This window comes from Porites lutea, chromosome 2 (genome assembly GCF_958299795.1).
Source record: "Porites lutea chromosome 2, jaPorLute2.1, whole genome shotgun sequence".
NCBI lineage: Eukaryota > Metazoa > Cnidaria > Anthozoa > Scleractinia > Poritidae > Porites > Porites lutea.
Window position 1 is genome coordinate 40,348,509 of NC_133202.1, and position 19,862 is coordinate 40,368,370.

At 39.8% G+C, this 19,862-nt stretch overlaps 1 protein-coding gene across 1 annotated transcript in view; it reads left to right on the forward strand.

The window, feature by feature from the left end:
• The window catches only part of LOC140928615 (uncharacterized), a 54,738-nt gene that overhangs the window by 24,166 nt on the left and 10,710 nt on the right, over positions 1-19,862 (forward strand). Inside the window, exons 17-35 of the mRNA XM_073378390.1 lie at positions 1,707-1,931; positions 2,760-2,910; positions 3,747-3,912; positions 4,842-5,116; positions 5,712-5,872; positions 6,340-6,499; positions 7,023-7,155; positions 9,046-9,238; positions 10,958-11,060; positions 11,990-12,109; positions 12,418-12,591; positions 13,426-13,665; positions 14,094-14,225; positions 15,304-15,438; positions 16,194-16,316; positions 16,665-16,790; positions 17,244-17,441; positions 18,571-18,765; positions 19,084-19,326. Coding sequence (XP_073234491.1) covers positions 1,707-1,931; positions 2,760-2,910; positions 3,747-3,912; positions 4,842-5,116; positions 5,712-5,872; positions 6,340-6,499; positions 7,023-7,155; positions 9,046-9,238; positions 10,958-11,060; positions 11,990-12,109; positions 12,418-12,591; positions 13,426-13,665; positions 14,094-14,225; positions 15,304-15,438; positions 16,194-16,316; positions 16,665-16,790; positions 17,244-17,441; positions 18,571-18,765; positions 19,084-19,326 — 3,253 coding nt within the window. The remainder of the gene's footprint in view (positions 1-1,706; positions 1,932-2,759; positions 2,911-3,746; positions 3,913-4,841; positions 5,117-5,711; positions 5,873-6,339; positions 6,500-7,022; positions 7,156-9,045; positions 9,239-10,957; positions 11,061-11,989; positions 12,110-12,417; positions 12,592-13,425; positions 13,666-14,093; positions 14,226-15,303; positions 15,439-16,193; positions 16,317-16,664; positions 16,791-17,243; positions 17,442-18,570; positions 18,766-19,083; positions 19,327-19,862) is intronic.

Below are 19,862 nucleotides of genomic sequence, written 5' to 3' on the forward strand. Positions count from 1 at the left end.
TGGATGCGTACGAGAATTATAAAGGCTCAAGCGATCCTTGCCTTACTTGATAGCTTTCAGGAGCTGCATCACGAAATATGGTAAGCCTGAATAATTATTGTATTTAAATCTAATTTCATGAAGTCCAGCTGCGCAGTTTATGAAGCTAGTTTATGCACGTTTGTATTAAGATTTGACTGAGACACTGATCTGACCTAGTGTGAGGTTTGATATAAGCTTAAGCTTACAGAACTTTAAAAAGCCTTTAGTCGATATTAATTCACCTTAAATAGAAAGAAAAAACTTTCCGAAGAATATTTAGTTATAATTTTGGCGGTAGAAAGAAAGCTTTGAACGATTTTCTTTTCGTGAGTTCATCTTTGAAAACAGCCAACACCGGGAAACCGGTGGCTTAAAACAAACTTTAAGCTTACTGGTAAAGACTTGAGGATTCTTAGACACACTTAAATACTATTTGTTTTCGTGAATGAAAATTGTTGTCTCTGTAAATGTTCTATCGAATTATTTTTCTTTATTGATTTTTGGTAGTCTTAAAAGTGTAATTATCATCGCTTTGCCGTTTGTTTTCAGGCGTTCATAAACGTCGCTCGCAGGAGTACTCAAAATGCCAAGCGTATCAAACGCTTTTTAAGATTAATTAATAAAAAATAGACTCAATAAATTCTTTATCACGTTGAAGCGTAACTCTTTTAAAATTTCTTCGCAAATTTGGCGCTTGTCAAAAGTTAGAACCGGCTGGCCGTATAGGTGATTTTGGAAATTTTTTGAACGGTTTCGCTAATTAAAAGTCCACGCGTGCCTCGATGGTCCTGAATATTGAATGAATGCAATTTGTCTTGAAAAATTGTGAAATACTAAATTTTGTACAAGGTCTGTATGATAAAAACAGCGCCTCATAGTACTCTTTCTCCTCAGATGTGGTGTATAAAAAATAAAAGATTGGTTTGCACGCACCCAGATTTATTGGCAAGAATTTGTAAAGTTGTCGAACGCAAAAAATTCGGTCTGATTTGTTTTCCAAGAATTTGTTTTGCACGCCTTATCTACTGTGATCAAGAGCCATCATTGCTCTTAAATGCGACCGAAGACTATATTTTGGGTGTACATATAAGGCTATATCAACTCGATACAAGATTTGTTTCACTCCAAAATCACTTAGCTTTTCCCTCAAAAGTCACCTGAATGTGCCCTTAAGTTAACTGATTCTTGGAATACAAAACTATTGTTTGATTTAAGTTATAAATTTATCAATGGGAGCTTCGCTTTTAGCCGTGGCTAAATCTATATATTAGTATATATGGAGTTTCTGCGCTCGTTGCTCGGGCGTCATTTCGCAGGGAAACTGCGATCAGGCTTTCTCATTTTTCGGGGAAGAGCGGTGGCTAGAGAAAAAGGGAGGAAGGACCACCTGATCGCAGGTTACTGGGAAACCGAAGTGGTGGCGTCGCCAAAAGTCGGCTGTTTTCCCAGGCTAACGGGTGAGTTGTTAGTCTGATTTTTACGTCTAATGTCGCTTTAATTTTGACTGCACCCGCCTGGGTAGAAAGAACCCAAATATAGAACAATTCGTAAGTACGGCAATGGTCCAATTAAGATTAGTTAATTCACCATCACATTTCTATCAATACCAGTAGTAACTAACTCAAGTGTCGTTCGACACTTCTCCGAGGTAAATCCTTGTTTCTTTTTTTCCTTCTTTTTTGTAGGCTTTAGACGCTGCTGCAAAGGCAGTCAGAGCTGCTTTCGATGCAGCGGAGAAAGAATTGAGGGAAGCGAGAGAATCAGTTGTCAAAGCGAAAGAGGACTGCAAAAGAAAGATGTCACTCAAGTGTGATAACTGTAAAAATCTCAAATGCAAACAAGCGGAGAAAGACTGTAAAGGTTTCTTGGACGCTGCTGGCAAGTGGATTACCAAAAACGTCTTAGCTCCGGTAAATTTTCGATAATAGTTTGTGTGATATTTTCATCATGTTGGCCTCTATGTTGCAGATGTGACAACTATCATGTGTATTCACGAATACAGTAAAGTCCCTCGCTTGAGCGCACCCCTTGGGACCTCGACTTAATCTCCCTAGTAACTAGCTTACTTAATAGTGGCGCGAAAAGATGTTCTTTTGCGCTATAGGGGTAGCATGTATGTTTATTTTGGTGGGCAGTTTCCCAGAAATTTATAATGATCCCATTTGTGTCAGGACGAACTTTTTCATGGAAGCGAGATTGGAAGAAGGCAGAAGAAAAAGGGAATTTTATAAATAAGTAACAAAGAAGTCTAAATCCAAAGAAAAGACATTCAGGCAACAGGGGCACGCCCCTGAAAGGCGCAGATAGAGTTTGGTTGTGTCTAATGTTCAATAATGCCCGCTCTCTTTTTTTTTTGGGGGGGGGGGGGGTGGGGGGGGGGGGGGGGGCTTAACCAAAGAGTCCCTAACCCATAATAGGAAGCGTCTTGTTACTGGAGTATGTTTCATTCAAAATTATGTACTTTTTACCGAGATTTTTTAAAAATATGAGTAAAAACTAAAAATTCACTTATGCGCGAATCTTGACCAAAATACTATGTCAAAAACAATATCTCACGAGTGAGATATCCTCTCGACACCTTGCACCATCATTTATATAGTTGTCGCGTGCATGCTTCGTTGTTTAAACGTACTTCTGCTAAGCGTCGTACATGTAGCTCCAGCCCTTGCATCTCAACTGACATTTTCACGTATTTTTAAAGATTGTTTCGTTTTTTTCTCGGCCTCAAATGTGTTTAGGTCGGAAAAGTCGTCAAGAAAGTTTTCAAGGGCTGGAAGAGGAAGCGCGGACTCGACAAACTACGCAACGACAATTTTGCCCATCATCTTCGGCGGCGTCGTTTTGTCAGTAAATTAATCTGTGAAGGAATTGTTGGAGGATCTTGCGCAGGTTAGTAATGTTTCCTTTAAAAAAAAATTAGCAGACTGCTTGCCGTCCGCCTTTTTTCTTAGAATCCGTTCAGTTCTTATCCCAGCTTGGGACGTTACAATATGGGATTAGGACGCTCGCGTGCATAGGTTACGCGTGGAGTAACTTTGGAAAGAAAAATAATAGACAGTTGCAGCCAAAAAAATTAATGTTTGTAGCGACAGCCACTGTAAGTGTACTTTTGTTTGGGAGAATGCAATGTGAGATTATTGATCTCAAATTCTTTGGACTCGTTAAGACGAAAGAAACGAAAATTCGGAAACAGTGAGCAGAGAGGTCTTACGCTTCGCTTTCACGACATAAAAATCAATCCGACATTTGTCCCGGGTGGCGGGAACGCCCCACTCACTGGAAGCTGGAAAGATGCCTTATTAAACAGTCACAAGAAGCATGAAATCACTTATTTTTTCGGAATTAAAGGTTTTGATTACCAAGACAAAAAACTGCAAGGACTGGAATGCCGATAGCTGGGAGACTCGATGCAGCAAATAAAATTATTCACCAGAGTCAAGACTTACTATTTTTGTGCACAGTCAGATCAAGAGGGAACCGTGGAGGATATTTTCGCTAAAGTTATCTCGTTAATATAGAATTTTGAAAAAAACAAATGCTGAAAAAGTTGTTTAATTCTTCCACATTTCAATTTTTGGGCGAAAGTTTGTACTTACTACGACTCGTGCAAGGTATTCATCTCTCCTGTTGGAAAATTAGGCTGCAGGCTTTCAAACGGTATGGTGTAAGATTTGATGGCTTGTTCTTGATAACAATACATATGGGACACCCGTGTTTGTTTTCAGGCATCGCTCATCTTTGTGAAGGAACGTGTAAGTTTGTAGAGGCTATCGGCAAAGGTCTCTGCAATGTTCTGGATGTGGCGGTTGGTTTCTTGTACTTAACCGAAAAGGCGACTGCGTGGGTGGGTGCCGCAATCAACTTCCTCCTCACCGCTTTCAGGGTACACAGGTAGATGTATCAAGATTTTTTCTTATGACTTCCTTCCTCTTTAGAGCATTAGATTATTTTGGTTTCCGTTTTTATATGCCCACTACAGTGGTACCTCTGCTTTTGGAACACCTCTCTTTAAGAGACACCTCCATCCATTCAGGGAACACGTTTGGTCTCGGTAAAACGTCCTCTCTTATACGCTTAATAGACACGTCCATTTAGGGGAAAAGAACACTTTGTCTGGGTACCGTAATCCCGCTTTAAGTTCCTGTAAAGGAACATCAAAGATTTAACGTGCCCCGGTTCCTTGGGTGTCCCGTAAATATATCCCTCTTTTTCTACTTCTGCACGACAGCCTCTGTCCTTGTACGCCCAACATCACGTAGCATCGGCTTTCTCTACTTTCATTAGAAAAAACTTTACGACTGGTAGTGCATAGCAACATAACAAAGATATAAAGTCTAAAAGCGGCGCTCTCATAGGCGGTGTATCAGACATCAAAAGGAGGGTTGTACAGTCACGTGATACCATTTTTTTTTAAACTCACGGTGCTCCACGTGCGGTCGCTGATAAGACATGACTTAAATTTAGGAAATACCCTCCTTTGTAGGGCTGAAAGAGGCAACACAGAAAAGTTACCAGGGGTTAATGAACAACCACTTTTACTTGTTAACTGTGATAATTAAAATTTAGGTAACAGTTAGCCTTTCAATCAAGATTCGAAGCTGTGAGAAGTTTTAACGATTTTTCTACCATGACCATATCATCAGTAGTTCCCCATTAGGAAACGTTCAATGCTTAGTTGGAACAGTAGTGTGGCCAACGGCTTCGAAAAGATGATGATCTCACTAGTTTTGGACACCCTGGTCAGTAGTCTAGCTGGAGTTCGAGCCTGGTGCTCACTCAGCAAACCTGCAGTTTACCAACAGTTCTTTATGTCCCAATAGCATCGTCATTGAGTTTGGCTTGGCAGCATACGCTGGTGGAGGCTTCCCAGACGTGACTTTTGCCGCGGGTGTAGATATGACCATATTTGGAAAAAACCTTTACCTCTCCATCGCTCTAAAACTGAGCAGCCGGCAGTCAATTATAGACAGTCTTTTAACGGGATCGGATAGTGCCACTAGTTGGTACAAGGACAAGATGAACAAAGAGAATCCAACAGACACTTCAGAGAACTATTACGATAAGCCGAACCCTGCTGTTGACTTCCAGCTTTCAGGTAATATTTCAGACACCATAATGGATGTTTTATAAAATATTCAAACATCAAATGGATTAAAAACAAACAAACGAGGCACTGCCAAGGTTTTAAATTGAACTGCAGGTGTTTCTTAGTGGTAATGCAGGATTCGACAGAGATTTTCTTTGTTTTCTTTTCATAAATGACTGAGGTTTTAGAAGTACAACTTCAACAGTATAGCATAATGTATGCATGGCTGGTGGAACTGCTGGCGCTGCCTTCAGAAGAGAAATAGTTTACAATAAGCAAACTTAAATGTACGAAGCACCTTTTTATAAGTGCATAAGCGAAACAATGTAGGCTACATTCAGTATTTATAATGACCTGTAGATACAACACCCAATGATGGATTACGGTTACGATTTCTAATCATTCTGATCCTAGAACGTTCACTCCACTGTCGAGAAAGAGATTTTGGAGTTGCTACTTTCAGGTGTACAATCTAAAACACGCATTAGGAGAAACCTATTTCTCCGTAGTTTTGTAAAATTGATGACTCTAAAGTTAAGGGACTCAAAGAAGTATACTGCTCATGTCTCCATTTCTAAACGACCGACCTCTTTCAACTTTTAAGAACACTTCATGATTGAGAATCAACAGTCAGCCACAGACGACAGATATGGACCTTGTCTTTATGTGGACATCAAAACAGAAGGTAGCTACATTAAAGTGACGGGATGCAATGACACGGACGATAGACAGACCTGGTATTATACACCGAAAGGGCAAATTAAGGTAGGAAATTTCTTGCCGAAAAATACGTCTGCTAAAAAGGCTGTAGGTTAAGTTAGAGCTCCTTCTGAGCAGAGCTCTTATTTCGCGTGCTTGATTTTGGCGTATCTGCGTGAATCGAGTAAGATCTTCGTTGTGCATGAAATGAATGTTGATAGGATACAGTTTCGAACCCAGGCCTAATAACCGTGCGTTTGGTACAGCGGTCTCAGTTATAAAAATCGTTTTATCACTGAATAAAAAGATGCACGCACTCGAAAAACTACTAGTTTGACAGGAGAAATCAAGATTGAGTAGTCCAGAGGTATGGGCTGCGGCGACTTCAATGGCTTGAGTCAATTCAGTCAGAACTGAAAAAAATAAAGAAGGCTCTGCTAGTCGGATGTTAAGCCTGAGTAAATTTTGCTGTTGGGAAATGAGCGTAACATTCTAAATCCTTAAAGGTGTCTCCATTTGTCGTTGCTTCGTAGAATTTGTATTCGGAGTTGTGTATTGACACGAACGGAGCATCCCAAGGCTCCAAGTTGATCCAAAGCAGATGTGACCATAGGCAAGATGATCAGAATTTCCAGTGTGATCTTGCAGTTAGGTCCATCAAAAGACGAAGAGCTGATATGTGCTGGACTCTAGGTCAGTGTTTATTTAGCTATTTGCAGTTCGCATCCAAAATTTTCCCCTGTTTCTTTTGGCTATCATCCTTTTCTATGTTCAAGAACAAAAAAGATTTATATTTTGAAACATACTAGGTTAGTGAAACTGTTTTGTACGATCACGATACCACTGCTAAATACTCATTAATCAATCTATTCATTTATTTATGGACATTTTAATTAAATAATACTATACTGTTGATATAATATAATGTGTTATATACTGTATATACTTTATCAAGAATTTATTTATTTGATTTATTTTCTTGTACTCAATATGCTTTTTGGTTTGTTTTTTGTTTTGTTTTTTTGTTTCTAGTAGCATTAATATTTCTTTCTCTTTTTTCACCTTCCCCCGCCTCGATCAGATTTTTCTATTTGCGGGGGAACATTAAACATTAAACTCTGTTGTATTGTTGATGCGTTGCTAATAAAGTTTGTTGTTGTTGTTGTTGTCGCAGTTTTCATAACAACGTCTAAACCTCGTATTTTTGATTGTTTAGGATCAACAAGTGTGAATGGACCAGGCTCCTTGGTTCACTTTGGTTCCTTAAAATGCATCCGTCCAGTTGGAGGAGGTGACAGTGTATCTGATGGAGAAAGAATGGAACTTTATTCTAGTTGTAATATGGACCGGTACGTAAACCCTACACCCTATTAATGTTTATTTTTTTAAAAAAAGGGAGAGTCTTGGGATTTTCAAACACTGAGTATTAGAACGAGTTGAAGCGGTTATTGTATCCTCCAAAACTATGGGCGAATCTTTGTTGACATTTTATGCCTACTAAAAGTCTGCTTATCATTGTCTGACCAAGCTATGAAAATAACAACTCTCAAAATTAATTAATTATCTCTTAAATCAAGATTCTGATATTACGAATGGTTTTGGAAAAATTTTACAAAGAAGGTATGAGCGTGAGTTTTTCTACCCAGCAATTTTGTAGTTTTTGATTGCTGCCATTTCCTTTGTTACTGCTTTCAAAGAGCTTAAAATTGCTTAACCATGCCAGCTTCTTCAACTTTTGATCCTATCATGTATGTACGACGACGCCTTCTATACGCCACTTGCAAATCTCCCATAATGCACCTTATTTGCCCGCCAAAATTTTGCCTAACCTTTGTTTTTTATTTCTCCTGGGTATTACAGTCATCCCAAGAGAATTCGAATTGAAAATTGGAAGTAGTGGGCACAAAAAAGAACGGGGCGCGCTAGGGAGACACGTGAGGAAAGAGGGAGCGCCTGCCCGAGAGGCCCATGAAAATCGTTTCAACTCGCTTTCCGAGAATGCGGAAATTTTCTATTGGTTGAGAGTCTGTTAAGGGGATAAGTATTCGCGTTAGGCGTGAAAAACTGTGAATCAAAGAAAACACGAGATCGCTGGTAAACATGTAATACATGGACAAGGTACAATATTATATTACACCACTAAATGGCATAATAAAAGTTCAGATCTTGGAGGTCACTTCAATATGGTTCAGTGGGACTATGTGGCTGTAATCTAAAAGAAAAGTTGGAGTGTTCCAGCGGTATTTACGAAGGAAAGATTTGACGGGCACCAAGGACGCATTAGTAGGAGTAGCGACAGACAAAAGATCTGTCGAATCGTTGAAAAGAAGATCAGAGGAAATAATATTCTTTGCTAATAGAAAACGGAACGCATGCCATCAAAACCTGGACAGGATTGATGAAATGATACATATACCGGGGGCATGAATTTGGAAAACCTTTCGCTATTGTTATTATTTGTTCGAAGGCGACTGACGTTTAGATATCGCTTCTGCAGCCTTTAAAAACGTCTCGGTACAGTTTGTCCGCTTAAAGTTAAAGTCCGGCTTAGTAAGACAAGTCTGCTTCAAAAACGACTGCTATATTGCGCAGCAAAAGCAATGCTCCTTTTTCACGTACGCTGCGATCTTCGGTGTCTGTGCAGTTGTGACTCTGTAATCTGAGAGAATAATATTTAACTTTTTATAATACACAGCCTGCATTATTTGAGAAATACCCATTTTTGACCCTGTTCTTCGTATTAAGTGTGCCCGTGGTAAAAAAAAAATTAAAGCTGTGTGTTAACAGTCGGTTTATTGCTCCATCGCTCTATCATCAGATAGCCCACTAGCTGATCTTTATAACAGATATATTAAGACCTAGGATATAAATGTACAACGCTTCTTGGCTGAACGATTTGTTTGTGCGAGGTCAATCGGGCCTCTCGGGCAGGCGCTCCCTCTCCCCTCGCGTGTCTCCCTCTCGCGCGCCCTTTCTTTCTTGAGCCCAAATACTTCGAAGCGCCTGCTACGCAGGCTATTGTAAACAATGCTTGTGCAAAATTTTGGGTGGCAAATAAGGTGCATTATGGGAGATGTGCAAGTGGCGTATAGTTTTTGTTTTAGAACCGTGCAATTTGAAGCTAGGGCCGCGATGCATCAAGCTACTAACACGCAGGCCTGACACGAGCCACTTCATTCTTTGTAAACAAACGTTTCTCCAAAATTGAAAAATTTCAAATTGTTTCATACCCCTATCAGAGTGGAGTTTAAATTAGACAGTGGTAGCTGGATCCACACCAAGAGTGGAAAATGCGTGCAGCCAGTGGCAGCAGTAACTGATGGCGTTCCACTTGGTTTGTACTCGTCATGTGGCGGTCATCAGTTTAGTTTTACAACTGGAGGATCATTGCAGCACGTGGATAGTAAGAAATGCGTCAATACTAAATCAGGGGTGAGTTTTAGTCTTGAAAGCGCAATTTGAAGAACCTTAAAAGAATCGCAATTGTTTATTATCGAATGTATCCATTAGAACGAAATTTATCGTATGATTGCTTGGTTTATCGTTTGTCTTACAGTAATCAATAATTGATATTGATTACGTACGCACAGGGACGTCAGTTGATAGCATCTGTTAGCTGTGCGGGACTATTAGAAGCACCGTGGCTGTTTCTGAATGGTGTATTACAATCCACACTAATGGTTGCCGTTGGTTGAATTCGGTTATTCTTCATTCTTGAAATTGTTCCCTGTAGCTCAGCGTTCATCAGTGGTAGTGATCGACTGTTGTCTTGATCCATTCTCGACCCCAGGGCTTACGGGTTTGGGAATGCGCGCGTGAGCTCTGGAAAACTCTGCGCCGGAGTAGCCAAACTCTGGCTATTTGGGCCTCATAGCGCATGCTATTTAATCAAACCAAAACTTTTTGCTTCTTTTATATCTACTTCATCCCGAACGTCTTGTGCCGCTTCGGTATTAGAACTGAAGAAATTCAGTTAACGGGCCCTGAAGAATTTTCAGGTATCCAAGGCTCTTGTGGTAGTTGCTTAGAAAATACCATTAAACGTTCCCAATCACAGAGTTTGCATATGCTTGACATTTGATTAAATATTTCTGTGGACTACTTCACGAGGCGGTAAGTGAAACCCGAATGGCTTGTTAAGATAAACGTATCGAAATTCCAATAAAACTTTCCAAAATATGAATTTAGCGTCCTTTTATTTACGTTTGTTCGTGAACATTAACACTTCAGCGAAGCTGCTTTGAAATGCGATATCGTGGGAAAAGAAGACAACTACAAATATCTAGTCGCATCGTACACACATCACTTTAGGGAACGATTTACTTTGTCGGTGTTTTTTTCCCTGTAAGTCTGTTTTTGGACAAATTACGACAAGAAGCTCAAGTTTTCATTCATACTCGGCCACTTCGTGTGAATATGATAAGTGACGTGGAAGTCAAAGAAAAATCAGTAATGAGTCATGCTTCTTAAATGATAGCTGGCAAAGATGTCGGTGTATCTTCTGATTAATTTAAGCGTGTAATTGATCCAAAAATAACTTGTTGAAATTCACAAATCCCAAGGGCGAGACTAGGCGTCTCCCTCTCTATCCCATTATTCTCTCTTGAAGTCTATTTGAGGACGCTATTAAAAAAGTTCTTATTTGGAGAACGAGTAAATAAATAGCAGTTTATGAAACGAGGCATTTCGGCATCGTTGCAAGTAACAAAAGCTAACGCTTTAACACGGAATCCACCGCGAAATTGAGAAAATGAAATGAATGTCAAATTTCACAAAATTACATCTTGCACATGAAATTTTCACAATTTTACCTGTGTTTTCAAAATTCTTGTGAAATTTGACATTCATTTTCTCGGACTCCCATGAGAAATTTCTTTGGTGTTATTACAGATGAAATAATTACATCTTTAGCCCCTGGAAAATGTAAAAAAAGAATGCAATATTCTTGAAATTATTCTGGTACAAGGCTTTTGTCCACTGAAAATTACTCAATTTCCTCGCAGATTCCGTCTTAATTTCTTTTACACGCATGTTTTAGCTTGAAGACCGATCTTGCCTTTCATAATTTGATCTTTTTAAAGCGAGCCTTTTTACGTTTCAAGTCCCTTAAACCATGTGTACGATGATTATTTTACTCTCTTACGTCACTAGGCTATGCTGGCACCAGACTTTGATGAAATTGTATTGGGTGATAACTGTGAAAACACCGACGCTTCAACCTTTGAGCAGCATTTGAAGTTCAACTTTATACCAAGTAAGACACGGAAGTAAAGTTTCACTTTATACAGATACGTTAAAGGAACCCGTTTCAATTTTTGCAGCTATAGACGGTTTGCACTTTTGTTGGATGAAGCTTTCTTCTCTCAGACACGGTAAAAATTCAGATCCAGTTGCAGATTTTAAGTCCCCATAACCCAAAAGTTTTTTTTTTTTTTAATTAAAGTACACATTACTACGACAACCTCTGCGGAAAAACCGTCATTTGCGATTTGAACATAACGTGAATTTTTTTGAAGCGTTCAAATTTGCCGCCATTTTGACACTTCATTCGTCCAGCGTCAATATTATCCTGATGCAACATTGGCTTTTTGTTCAAGATGAAGACCCCGTTTACTACGGGTCCGAACAAAGTTTTGAAAGGGGCCGACGGAACCGTGTAAGTTTTGATCGGCAAAGTGTGCAAGATCAGAAGTAATGCCAATTTCTCTTACCGGTACGGTTCCACTTTCACGAGTACTCACCTAGGTAGTACTCACCAAGACCGTGCAAATTTTGTCACAGTTTGTGCAGTAAAATCCTGGAGCCTACGTTACTCGCCCTTGATAAAAAAAAAAGTCATTTCAATGGAAAAAATTCCTACGGACTGGTGTAAACAATGTAACAGAATTTCCACTGTTCCGTGTAAACGGGTTGCGCGAGTAAAACATTTGTCCGTTTAAGATTTGTCCTGGACCCGTGTAATTCGGGGTCTGAAGGACTCCCTAAGGCGTCCTTTAACGATCAAAAAACTTTTGTGGCTCTACCTTAAGTGAATCTCTTTGTTAGGATTTATGTAGTGATAATACGATCGATGACTTGATCGCTGAGTGTAAATGGCCAGCTAATGACAGGTATTTTTTGGCTTATAAGTTTTAAAATCTGCGTTGTAGTTCTAAACATCCCATTGTCATTTTCTATCCAAAGCTGATCCTACTGTACGCTTGGACAAGTGCACGTATTTTAATGCTGCAACGCGAAGACTCGACCAGAGGTTTGAAGTGGTAGACGAATCTGTTGTCAGCATTTGTACCAAGTTCGACAAAAGTAAGTCAGTTTGCATTAACGGCCGCTTACTTTAAAGGTTATCTTTCCTCGTAAGCTAGTATGACGAACGTATTCAGCCCTCCTCTCTTGTATTTGCATTCCTCACCTCGAGGTCTTTAATCGACTGGTAATATAATGCTGGCTTGATTTAAGATCTTGTCTCATTTCAAGTAATGACGTCTTTCAAATTGGGCAGTAATGTTAAGTTCTTGGCCAGCTTCTTAGCTTGTCATCCCCTTGAAAGGGAGTACACTGTGACTGGCAGTGCGATTGTATATTCAAGATTTCATCTTTTGTCCACTCAACAGATCTTGCTTTAAAGAAAACGACAGCGCAATCCAGTACTGATTACAATGGCTTCAGCAGCAGGGCAGTAGATGGAAACTTAGGTCCTTATTATAGCAGTAAATCCTGCACGCACACCAAGAAAGAACAGTATCCATGGTGGAGGGTTGACCTTGGAAGGGAGTACATTGTCACAGGTGTGTGGTGTAAGGCTATGTTCACCGAACTATACTGGATAGATTTTGCGCTGGCACGAAAACCATACATTATAGGCCGGGGCTACTGTTCAACATAATAACGGTGATTTCTGCGCTATTTCTGTAAAGGGGTGAAGTTGCGCCGCGCAGATCTCTAAAGTGGAATCACAGTCACATTTCGGAAAAGTGTTCACTAGGCACGAATGCCTATGATCGGTTATAGTGTTAATTTTTAGAGACAAGCTGCGATGCACAACATAACGATGGAATTCAAATAAATGCGTAGCTGGTCTGAAAGTTAAAATAAAAAATAACCCTAGTTAATAGGGACCCTTTTTATCCTTCGCGCGGTACGATTTGTCAAGATTTCTCGCCAGATGTGGCAATGGCACTGTGTCATCTATGTTTTTTGTGTTATCCTAACCGTTTCTTTAGAGCATGAGGTAGTCTAATGCCATGGGTACAGTTTAGCCTTATCCTTGCAAGGAAGCGGTGAAGAAATAAAAAAATGACCTAGGTAACGGCGCTTACAGTTTGACAAAAGTTAATTATTTCTTACAAAAGAATTTTCACTATCAGATCATATACTAAACGACGCGAAAGACGTATGCCCGTCAGAAGATCCTATTCACAGCTGATTTTTCATGATTCAAATTCGAGTTTTTACCCAGCACGATGTTGAATGAATTGTTTGATAATTATTAAGGGCGCCGGGATATAAAATTACAATTTAAAACTAGTGTTAGTATTTTTATTAATAAAGCATAATGAGGCAAAAAATGCGTGTTTACCTTAATTTTGCGATTGTGAGTCAAAATTTATTTCTCTTTGCAGACGTGCAGATCATCAATCGTTTTGACTACTACGAGAGACTTAAGAATTTTGAAGTGAGAATTGGTGTTAACACAGATAACGTACAGAATCCCACATGTTCTGACCGAGTTACGTCCGTGGGCCAGGGAGCAGCTTTATCACTTTCTTGCGATCCACCAATCCCAGGGCGATATGTGTCAGTACAGATGTTTGGAGAAGGAATTTTGACCATGTGTGAGGTGATGGTGTACTCCAGAGTCGGTAAGTAGCTGATGTGACGCACATGGAAGAAGCAGCCGGTTTGTCAATATTTTCTGTCATGAATACCGACATAAGTTCATACCTGGAGATCTCTTGGTCTAGCTCGGACTGAAGCCTCATTGATTGACTATTGATTTTATCTGAAATATTTAACTGTTGGTACAGGGTAGAAACAGGGAAGCGTGTCAGTTTCCCAGCCTGTCAGAAAACATTTTTTTGCGGCGGAAGTATTCAATGATGGTCAATTGTATCTTTTAAGGATTGGTCCAGTGAGGATTAGACGAATCCCACGTGTTAAACTACCAGCTCAAAGGTTCCAATACAATATGAAATATATAAAAATATATGAAAGCATCCTTTGACTCTTGTTCTTCGGTAGGCAGCTCACCGTTTAAGTTGTCTCACTAGTCTGTGTCTCCTCGATCTAGGTTCCTTGGCAGACCTATGCCAGCTTGATAACGGCGGCTGTCAACAGCTTTGTTATAACCTGTGTAACCTGAAAGTTCAGTGCGGCTGCTGGCCTGGCTATACTCTCGCCTATGACTCCAAGACCTGTATGGGTAAGTGTTGATTAAGACTCAAGGCACTCGACTTTCTCAGTTTCGATTTTTACTGAACTTGAAAATGGATGCGGACCTGCAAACAAAATTTCATAACTGTGGATAAAATCCCGATATTTAGTCAGCTTCTTTTTAAATAATATGTAAGGCTAAATAATAATACAGTAGGGGTACTCTTTTCAGGTTAGCAGGTTAGCTGTGAAAGGAGGGCCTATTTTTCCTTAAACTGAATTATTTCATAATGACGCTGACCTCCAAAGTCGAAAAGATCATTTTCAAAACCCAACGCGGAAGATCTTTATTTCATCGTTAATTACTAAAAGCAAAGAGAAAGCAATTCTTTTTGGTAAAGAGAAAAGTGAATGAATTTTTAGTCATGATATTTTGTTTGTGAAAGGTTTGAACCCAGGAGTCATTTCAAAAGTAGGTTGAGTTTGATCGTCCGGGTGAACGTAGTCCTGAATAGGACTGTTGTTGTTGACAGTGACTAACGTTTCGACAACCTGTGCGGTAGTCATCTTCAGAGTCAAAGTGAGTTGTATCACGTCAGCTGATGGTATTATACTCTGGTTATTGATCTGATTGGTCAATTACGTCGCGATGTTATTGGTCGTCAGTCAGTTAAGCCGTGATGTTATTGTCGATGAAGACTCGTAATCAGTAATTGGTGCGTTTCGATCCGTCTATTGTCACAGTTAAACAGTCGTCTATTGTTAGTCAAATTGTCAGTTCTCCAGTCGTTCTCTCGTAGTTAGTTTTGCTTGATCTCGTCAATAAGTCTAACTACTATCAACGTCTTACTTTAGAAAGCTGATTTACTAACTTAGAACAAACGCCACTGAATCGTAGCCAACAGTCACCTGCGCCGTGGAAACGACTTACTTTTGACATTTTGTTTGTGACGCGATTCGCCGTTACTTGCAGTATCCAAGATTATGTGACAATATAATATTATGGTTCCGAAGCAATGGCGGTGACAATTCGAAACAGTCTTGTAGGGTAAAAAATGTTCTCTTTTAGTGGGTCTTTGGTCTTTTTCTCGCGGCCTAGAATTTCTTTCCGTTTTTAAAATTTTTAGACAAAGACGAATGTCAGTCTAACAATGGAGGTTGCGATTACGTACGTGGTTTATGTATCAATACACCTGGAAGCTACCACTGCGCATGTAAACAGGGATATGAACTCAAAGAGAACAGTGAATTCGAGTGTGAAGGTGAGAAACAGCGGCATATTTGTTCCTTGTACAATAGTTATTTTCTGGCTCCCTACACTTCACTTTGTACTACAGCAGAGCAATTATTTTTATTTAAATGGTAAATAGAAATGGTTGTCTAGCTGCTTCGAATTCAGGGTATCACCTCTTATCTAGCTCTTCTCTTGGTGCCTTGAACATTGCATATTTCTAATGTGACTTTCTTTCATTTCCCTCCTGCCATTTCCTACCTCCCGCTAAGTTGGAGCCTTTCAATCAGTTCAATAAATTTCATTTTGATCAAGCGTGCTACGACAGCACAACTTGAGTGTGTTTGCCTATTGGGGTAATTCATCCATTAAACACAAAGAAACCAAGGTGTTTTACCATCTACATATTCGGCAAACCGGTAAGTTTACGGTTTGGGTAATGGTAAGTAAAATTTAGGACTGGTAAATTTCGTCGTGGAATGGCGTTAATCATTTGTAGAAATCTTTTTCATTTACCGAAAAACTGCCACGAAGGCCTGAAACCGGCCTGAAACCGGTATCAGAGATATTGTAGCTTGAAGAAATGGAACACGAATATCCGTTTGGAACATTCCGTGTAGGACGCATCTTTCAGATGTTCCGTTGTTCCCCGAAATTTTCCACTGCAACGACTTAAAAAAAGTGTTCAGTTTGCTTTCCAACTGGATTCTCCGGAAACCTTTTTTGTGAACGCTTAACAACCTAAATTAACCCTTGCTTATACAAGTTAATTTTTTTATCTTTCAGATTTTAACGAATGCACCTTGAGTAACGCTGGATGTGAACACGTGTGTAATAACACAGGTGGAAGTTTCAACTGTGATTGCAGGGCCGGCTTCAAACTGAAACCGGACAAGAGAGGTTGCGAAGGTAACGGTGATCTAAGGTCTGACAAGGAAATACAATATGTAAACCCAAATATAGCTAAAGGAAGAAGGACCATTCATTGTCTTTTGTTTACATGCTCCATGCATGTGAGAACGCTGCATAAGGTAATTTCACGTCGTAGTCGACGAGTAGTGACAAAGAAATTTACAAGAAAGCGTGATGTGCGTGGAGAGTTGTTGTTTTGCTTATCAAACCTATTTCTGCTTTTGAAGTGCTCGTCGCCATCGTTGCTAAAGCTCCCTAATAGTGAGCAAATGTGGGGAACTCGAAAAATCTCGTTCTGTTAGTATCTGGAGTTTGGTCCTTAAAATACTTTATCTCCTTTCTTAGACATTGACGAATGTGCCGAAGCAGATAAAGGCGGCTGTGAACACACGTGTACCAACTATGAAGGTGGATATTACTGCTCCTGTAATGCCGGGTATCGATTAATGGATGATGACCAAGGATGTGAAGGTACCGAGTACATTGATAGGTTAATTCTGTCACCCAAAAGTTTGAACCATCCAGTACAGCACAAACAGAGTAGATATTGTGAGGTATGAAACCAAAACCTAAGGAAAACTCGACTGGCCAAAAATGGAGACAAAAATTGTGAAACGAGATGACAAGAATGAGGAAACCATACCTTCAAAAGGTTTAAAATGACAACTGTTACTGTCTGCGAAGAGAAGAAAGGCATGACGCTCAAGAATTGCAGAATAACTCTACGTACCAATGTGTAACTCTACAAATCAGCTTCTGCATTGTTATGTTGACTCATTTCATCATTTTCAATACGGTTACAGTTCCCTACTTTGAACAGCGTTGCCTTGCTAATTTGCGAATAAAAGTTGTGTTTGTTTGTTTGTGCGTGGCGTTTCCTTTTTTTTTTGTACTTAACGCTTTTACGTACCAATCTTTTCAAAGAAATTTACTGTCCTGCTCTGGAAGCTCCCTTCCGTGGCTCCATCACTCCCTCAAGCTGCACAGACGAGAGAGCGAACATCCGGCGTACCACGGTTTGTACCTATGGTTGTGAGACTGGACATTACGTTACAGCTGGGGATAATTCACTGACCTGTCAAATCGACGGACTTTGGCAAGGAACTGTGCCCTATTGTCAACGTAAGTATAACAGCTGCCTTGTGACAAAGGGAAAGTTGTGACGTGATTTTACCTCCCTGTTAGCAGGTTTAGGGCCTGACTACATGAGCCTGGCTGGTCCCGTTACCAAGGCTGACTTAATTTGCAGGGGCACATAAATAAAACACAGCAAAAATGCCATTCGAAATTATACGCCAATGGAGCCAGCCGGTTTAGCTGGAATCCAGGAATTGTGATGCCTTATAATTGGTCAGGAAATAGACCTTATTCACTATACTCGCCATCTCTGCACGCGCTTTAGGATTGATGGGATAAAAGCAATGTCACGTGATATTTCAGGGGACAAACAAGTGATAGCATTTGCCAGCACGAGTTATCCGGTCGAGGTTTTTCTATATTCTCACAAAACGAGACGACCATTTAATAGTCATGCAAAAAGTGGGGTTCTGTTCGAGTCTCGTTGCGATAAGAGAATAATGCGGTGTGTAAAGCTCATAAGATGTCCAATCTGCTTCACCCGATGTTACCTAATGCTAACCGTCATGTTATCATGCTCGCCAGCAATCTAAACAAGCAACAGGAAAGCGTGTAACCGAAACATTGCTCATGCGCCCTGCTTTAAATCTGTCTGTAAACCTGGCGGCTTCGAGCTGGATCGCTTCAAGTATTATCGGGATAAAGGTCACCTGGGTAATCCGGCAATCCAGGCATGGCATTAACTCCAAAACTTGAAAAGGATTATTGATCTAACGATCCTGTGAAAAAAAAAATTCTTGCATGTAATTCGTAAGAAAATACGAGCCATAGAAAAATTAAAAGTATCTGGGTAACAAAAGATAATAAGCCGATATATTATTTGTAAAATTCTGAGTTTTTACCAGCTTTCCTCGACCCTTAAATTTACAGTTCACAGATGAAGACGTTGCTTGTTATCTTTTCTTATTTCCGTATTTTAATTGTTTCTCCATTTATAAATTCTCTTATTTTCCTACTACTTGTCGTTCCCCCGAAGTGCTCCGCGAGGTCCTGCGATTCACGTATTTCTATTTAGTCCATAAGTACTAGGTACAGAAGGTGACCGTCTTCAGTTGTCAGTACTTTATAAAACAATGACACATTAAAACTTGGAAGGTTTTTTTTTTACCTTTAGCGGTTGTTTGCCCGAAACTTACTGTACCAGACAACGGTGGGGTAGTTCCATCATCTTGTTCTCAAACAGACGTCGAGTATGGCACACGCTGTGTTTTCTACTGCGGTGATGGGTATGCGCTGAGAGGTCCCAGATACACTACGTGTCAGAACGACACAAGCTGGAGCGAAATCGGAGCATTGTCCTGTGAGAGAGGTAAAAAGTTTCATTTGATGTATTCGATGTTTATAATGTCTCATACAGCCAATTAAACAAACTCATAATGAGGTCTGCAGAGAAACACGTTGATTGGTCGGGATTGACGTAAATGCTGGTTATTACTCATTGTGTCACTCTTTCTGGGCGGAATGGTCAAAGTTATAAGAAAACTTAAAATAGAAGGTTTGGTTTTATTGTCACACTCAGGCAGTCTCTAAATAATGTAATTGATCGAATGATTGTACACAGTTTTAAATGAAAAAATAATAATAATAATAATAAAACAAGCCTTAACTATTTTTTAACTTTCAACAGTGTACAAGGACCCGTGGATCGTGTGCCCAATCGATAGAGTAGAAGAACTTGAGCCAACCAAGTCGACAGTGGTGCTAGGCTATAAATGGCAGCTTCCAAGAACGAACATGATTAACGTTGTTGTGTCACCTAGCAACTACAATGAGAATTATACCTTTCCTGTAGGCAGGCATCGTGTCACGTGGACAGGCACTAGTGACAGTGGAATACAAAAGAGTTGCAGTTTCCATATCACTGTTGTTGGTGAGAAATTGCTTCATGCACGTCTTAGATTTAGTTTTAGATTTACCTTTAGACACTAGAGGGGGTCGACGCTAGAGATTGTTACTTACTTAGCTCTTTAAGTGCCAAGAGTGATCAACATCTGTTTTTCTCCCAACAATGTCAAAGTAGAATCAGGGGGAAAGGTTAGAAGGTTCAATAAAATGATCACCTACAGGAAAACTGTGGATCTTTATATAAATTCTCTTTACTCATTCTTTAACCCTTTCACTCCCAGAGTGCTTGATGGAGCCGAGTTTTGTGAGGTAACTCTAACTTTTGAGTGTGTGGACGAAACCCTATGGAGTGACCATTCAAATGAAACCTCTCTACCTGTACTTACACATGGTGCTACTTGTTTTTCAAGATTTCACAAAATGAAATTTGGGATTTTTTGTTGAAGTTTACCTTTGGCCACATTCGGCAGTGAAAGGGTTAACAAAATGAATGGAGACCAGCTTTAAGAATTTGTATGTGGATCAGGGGGTTGAAAGGGGTAATTTTTTACTTTCGTCCCG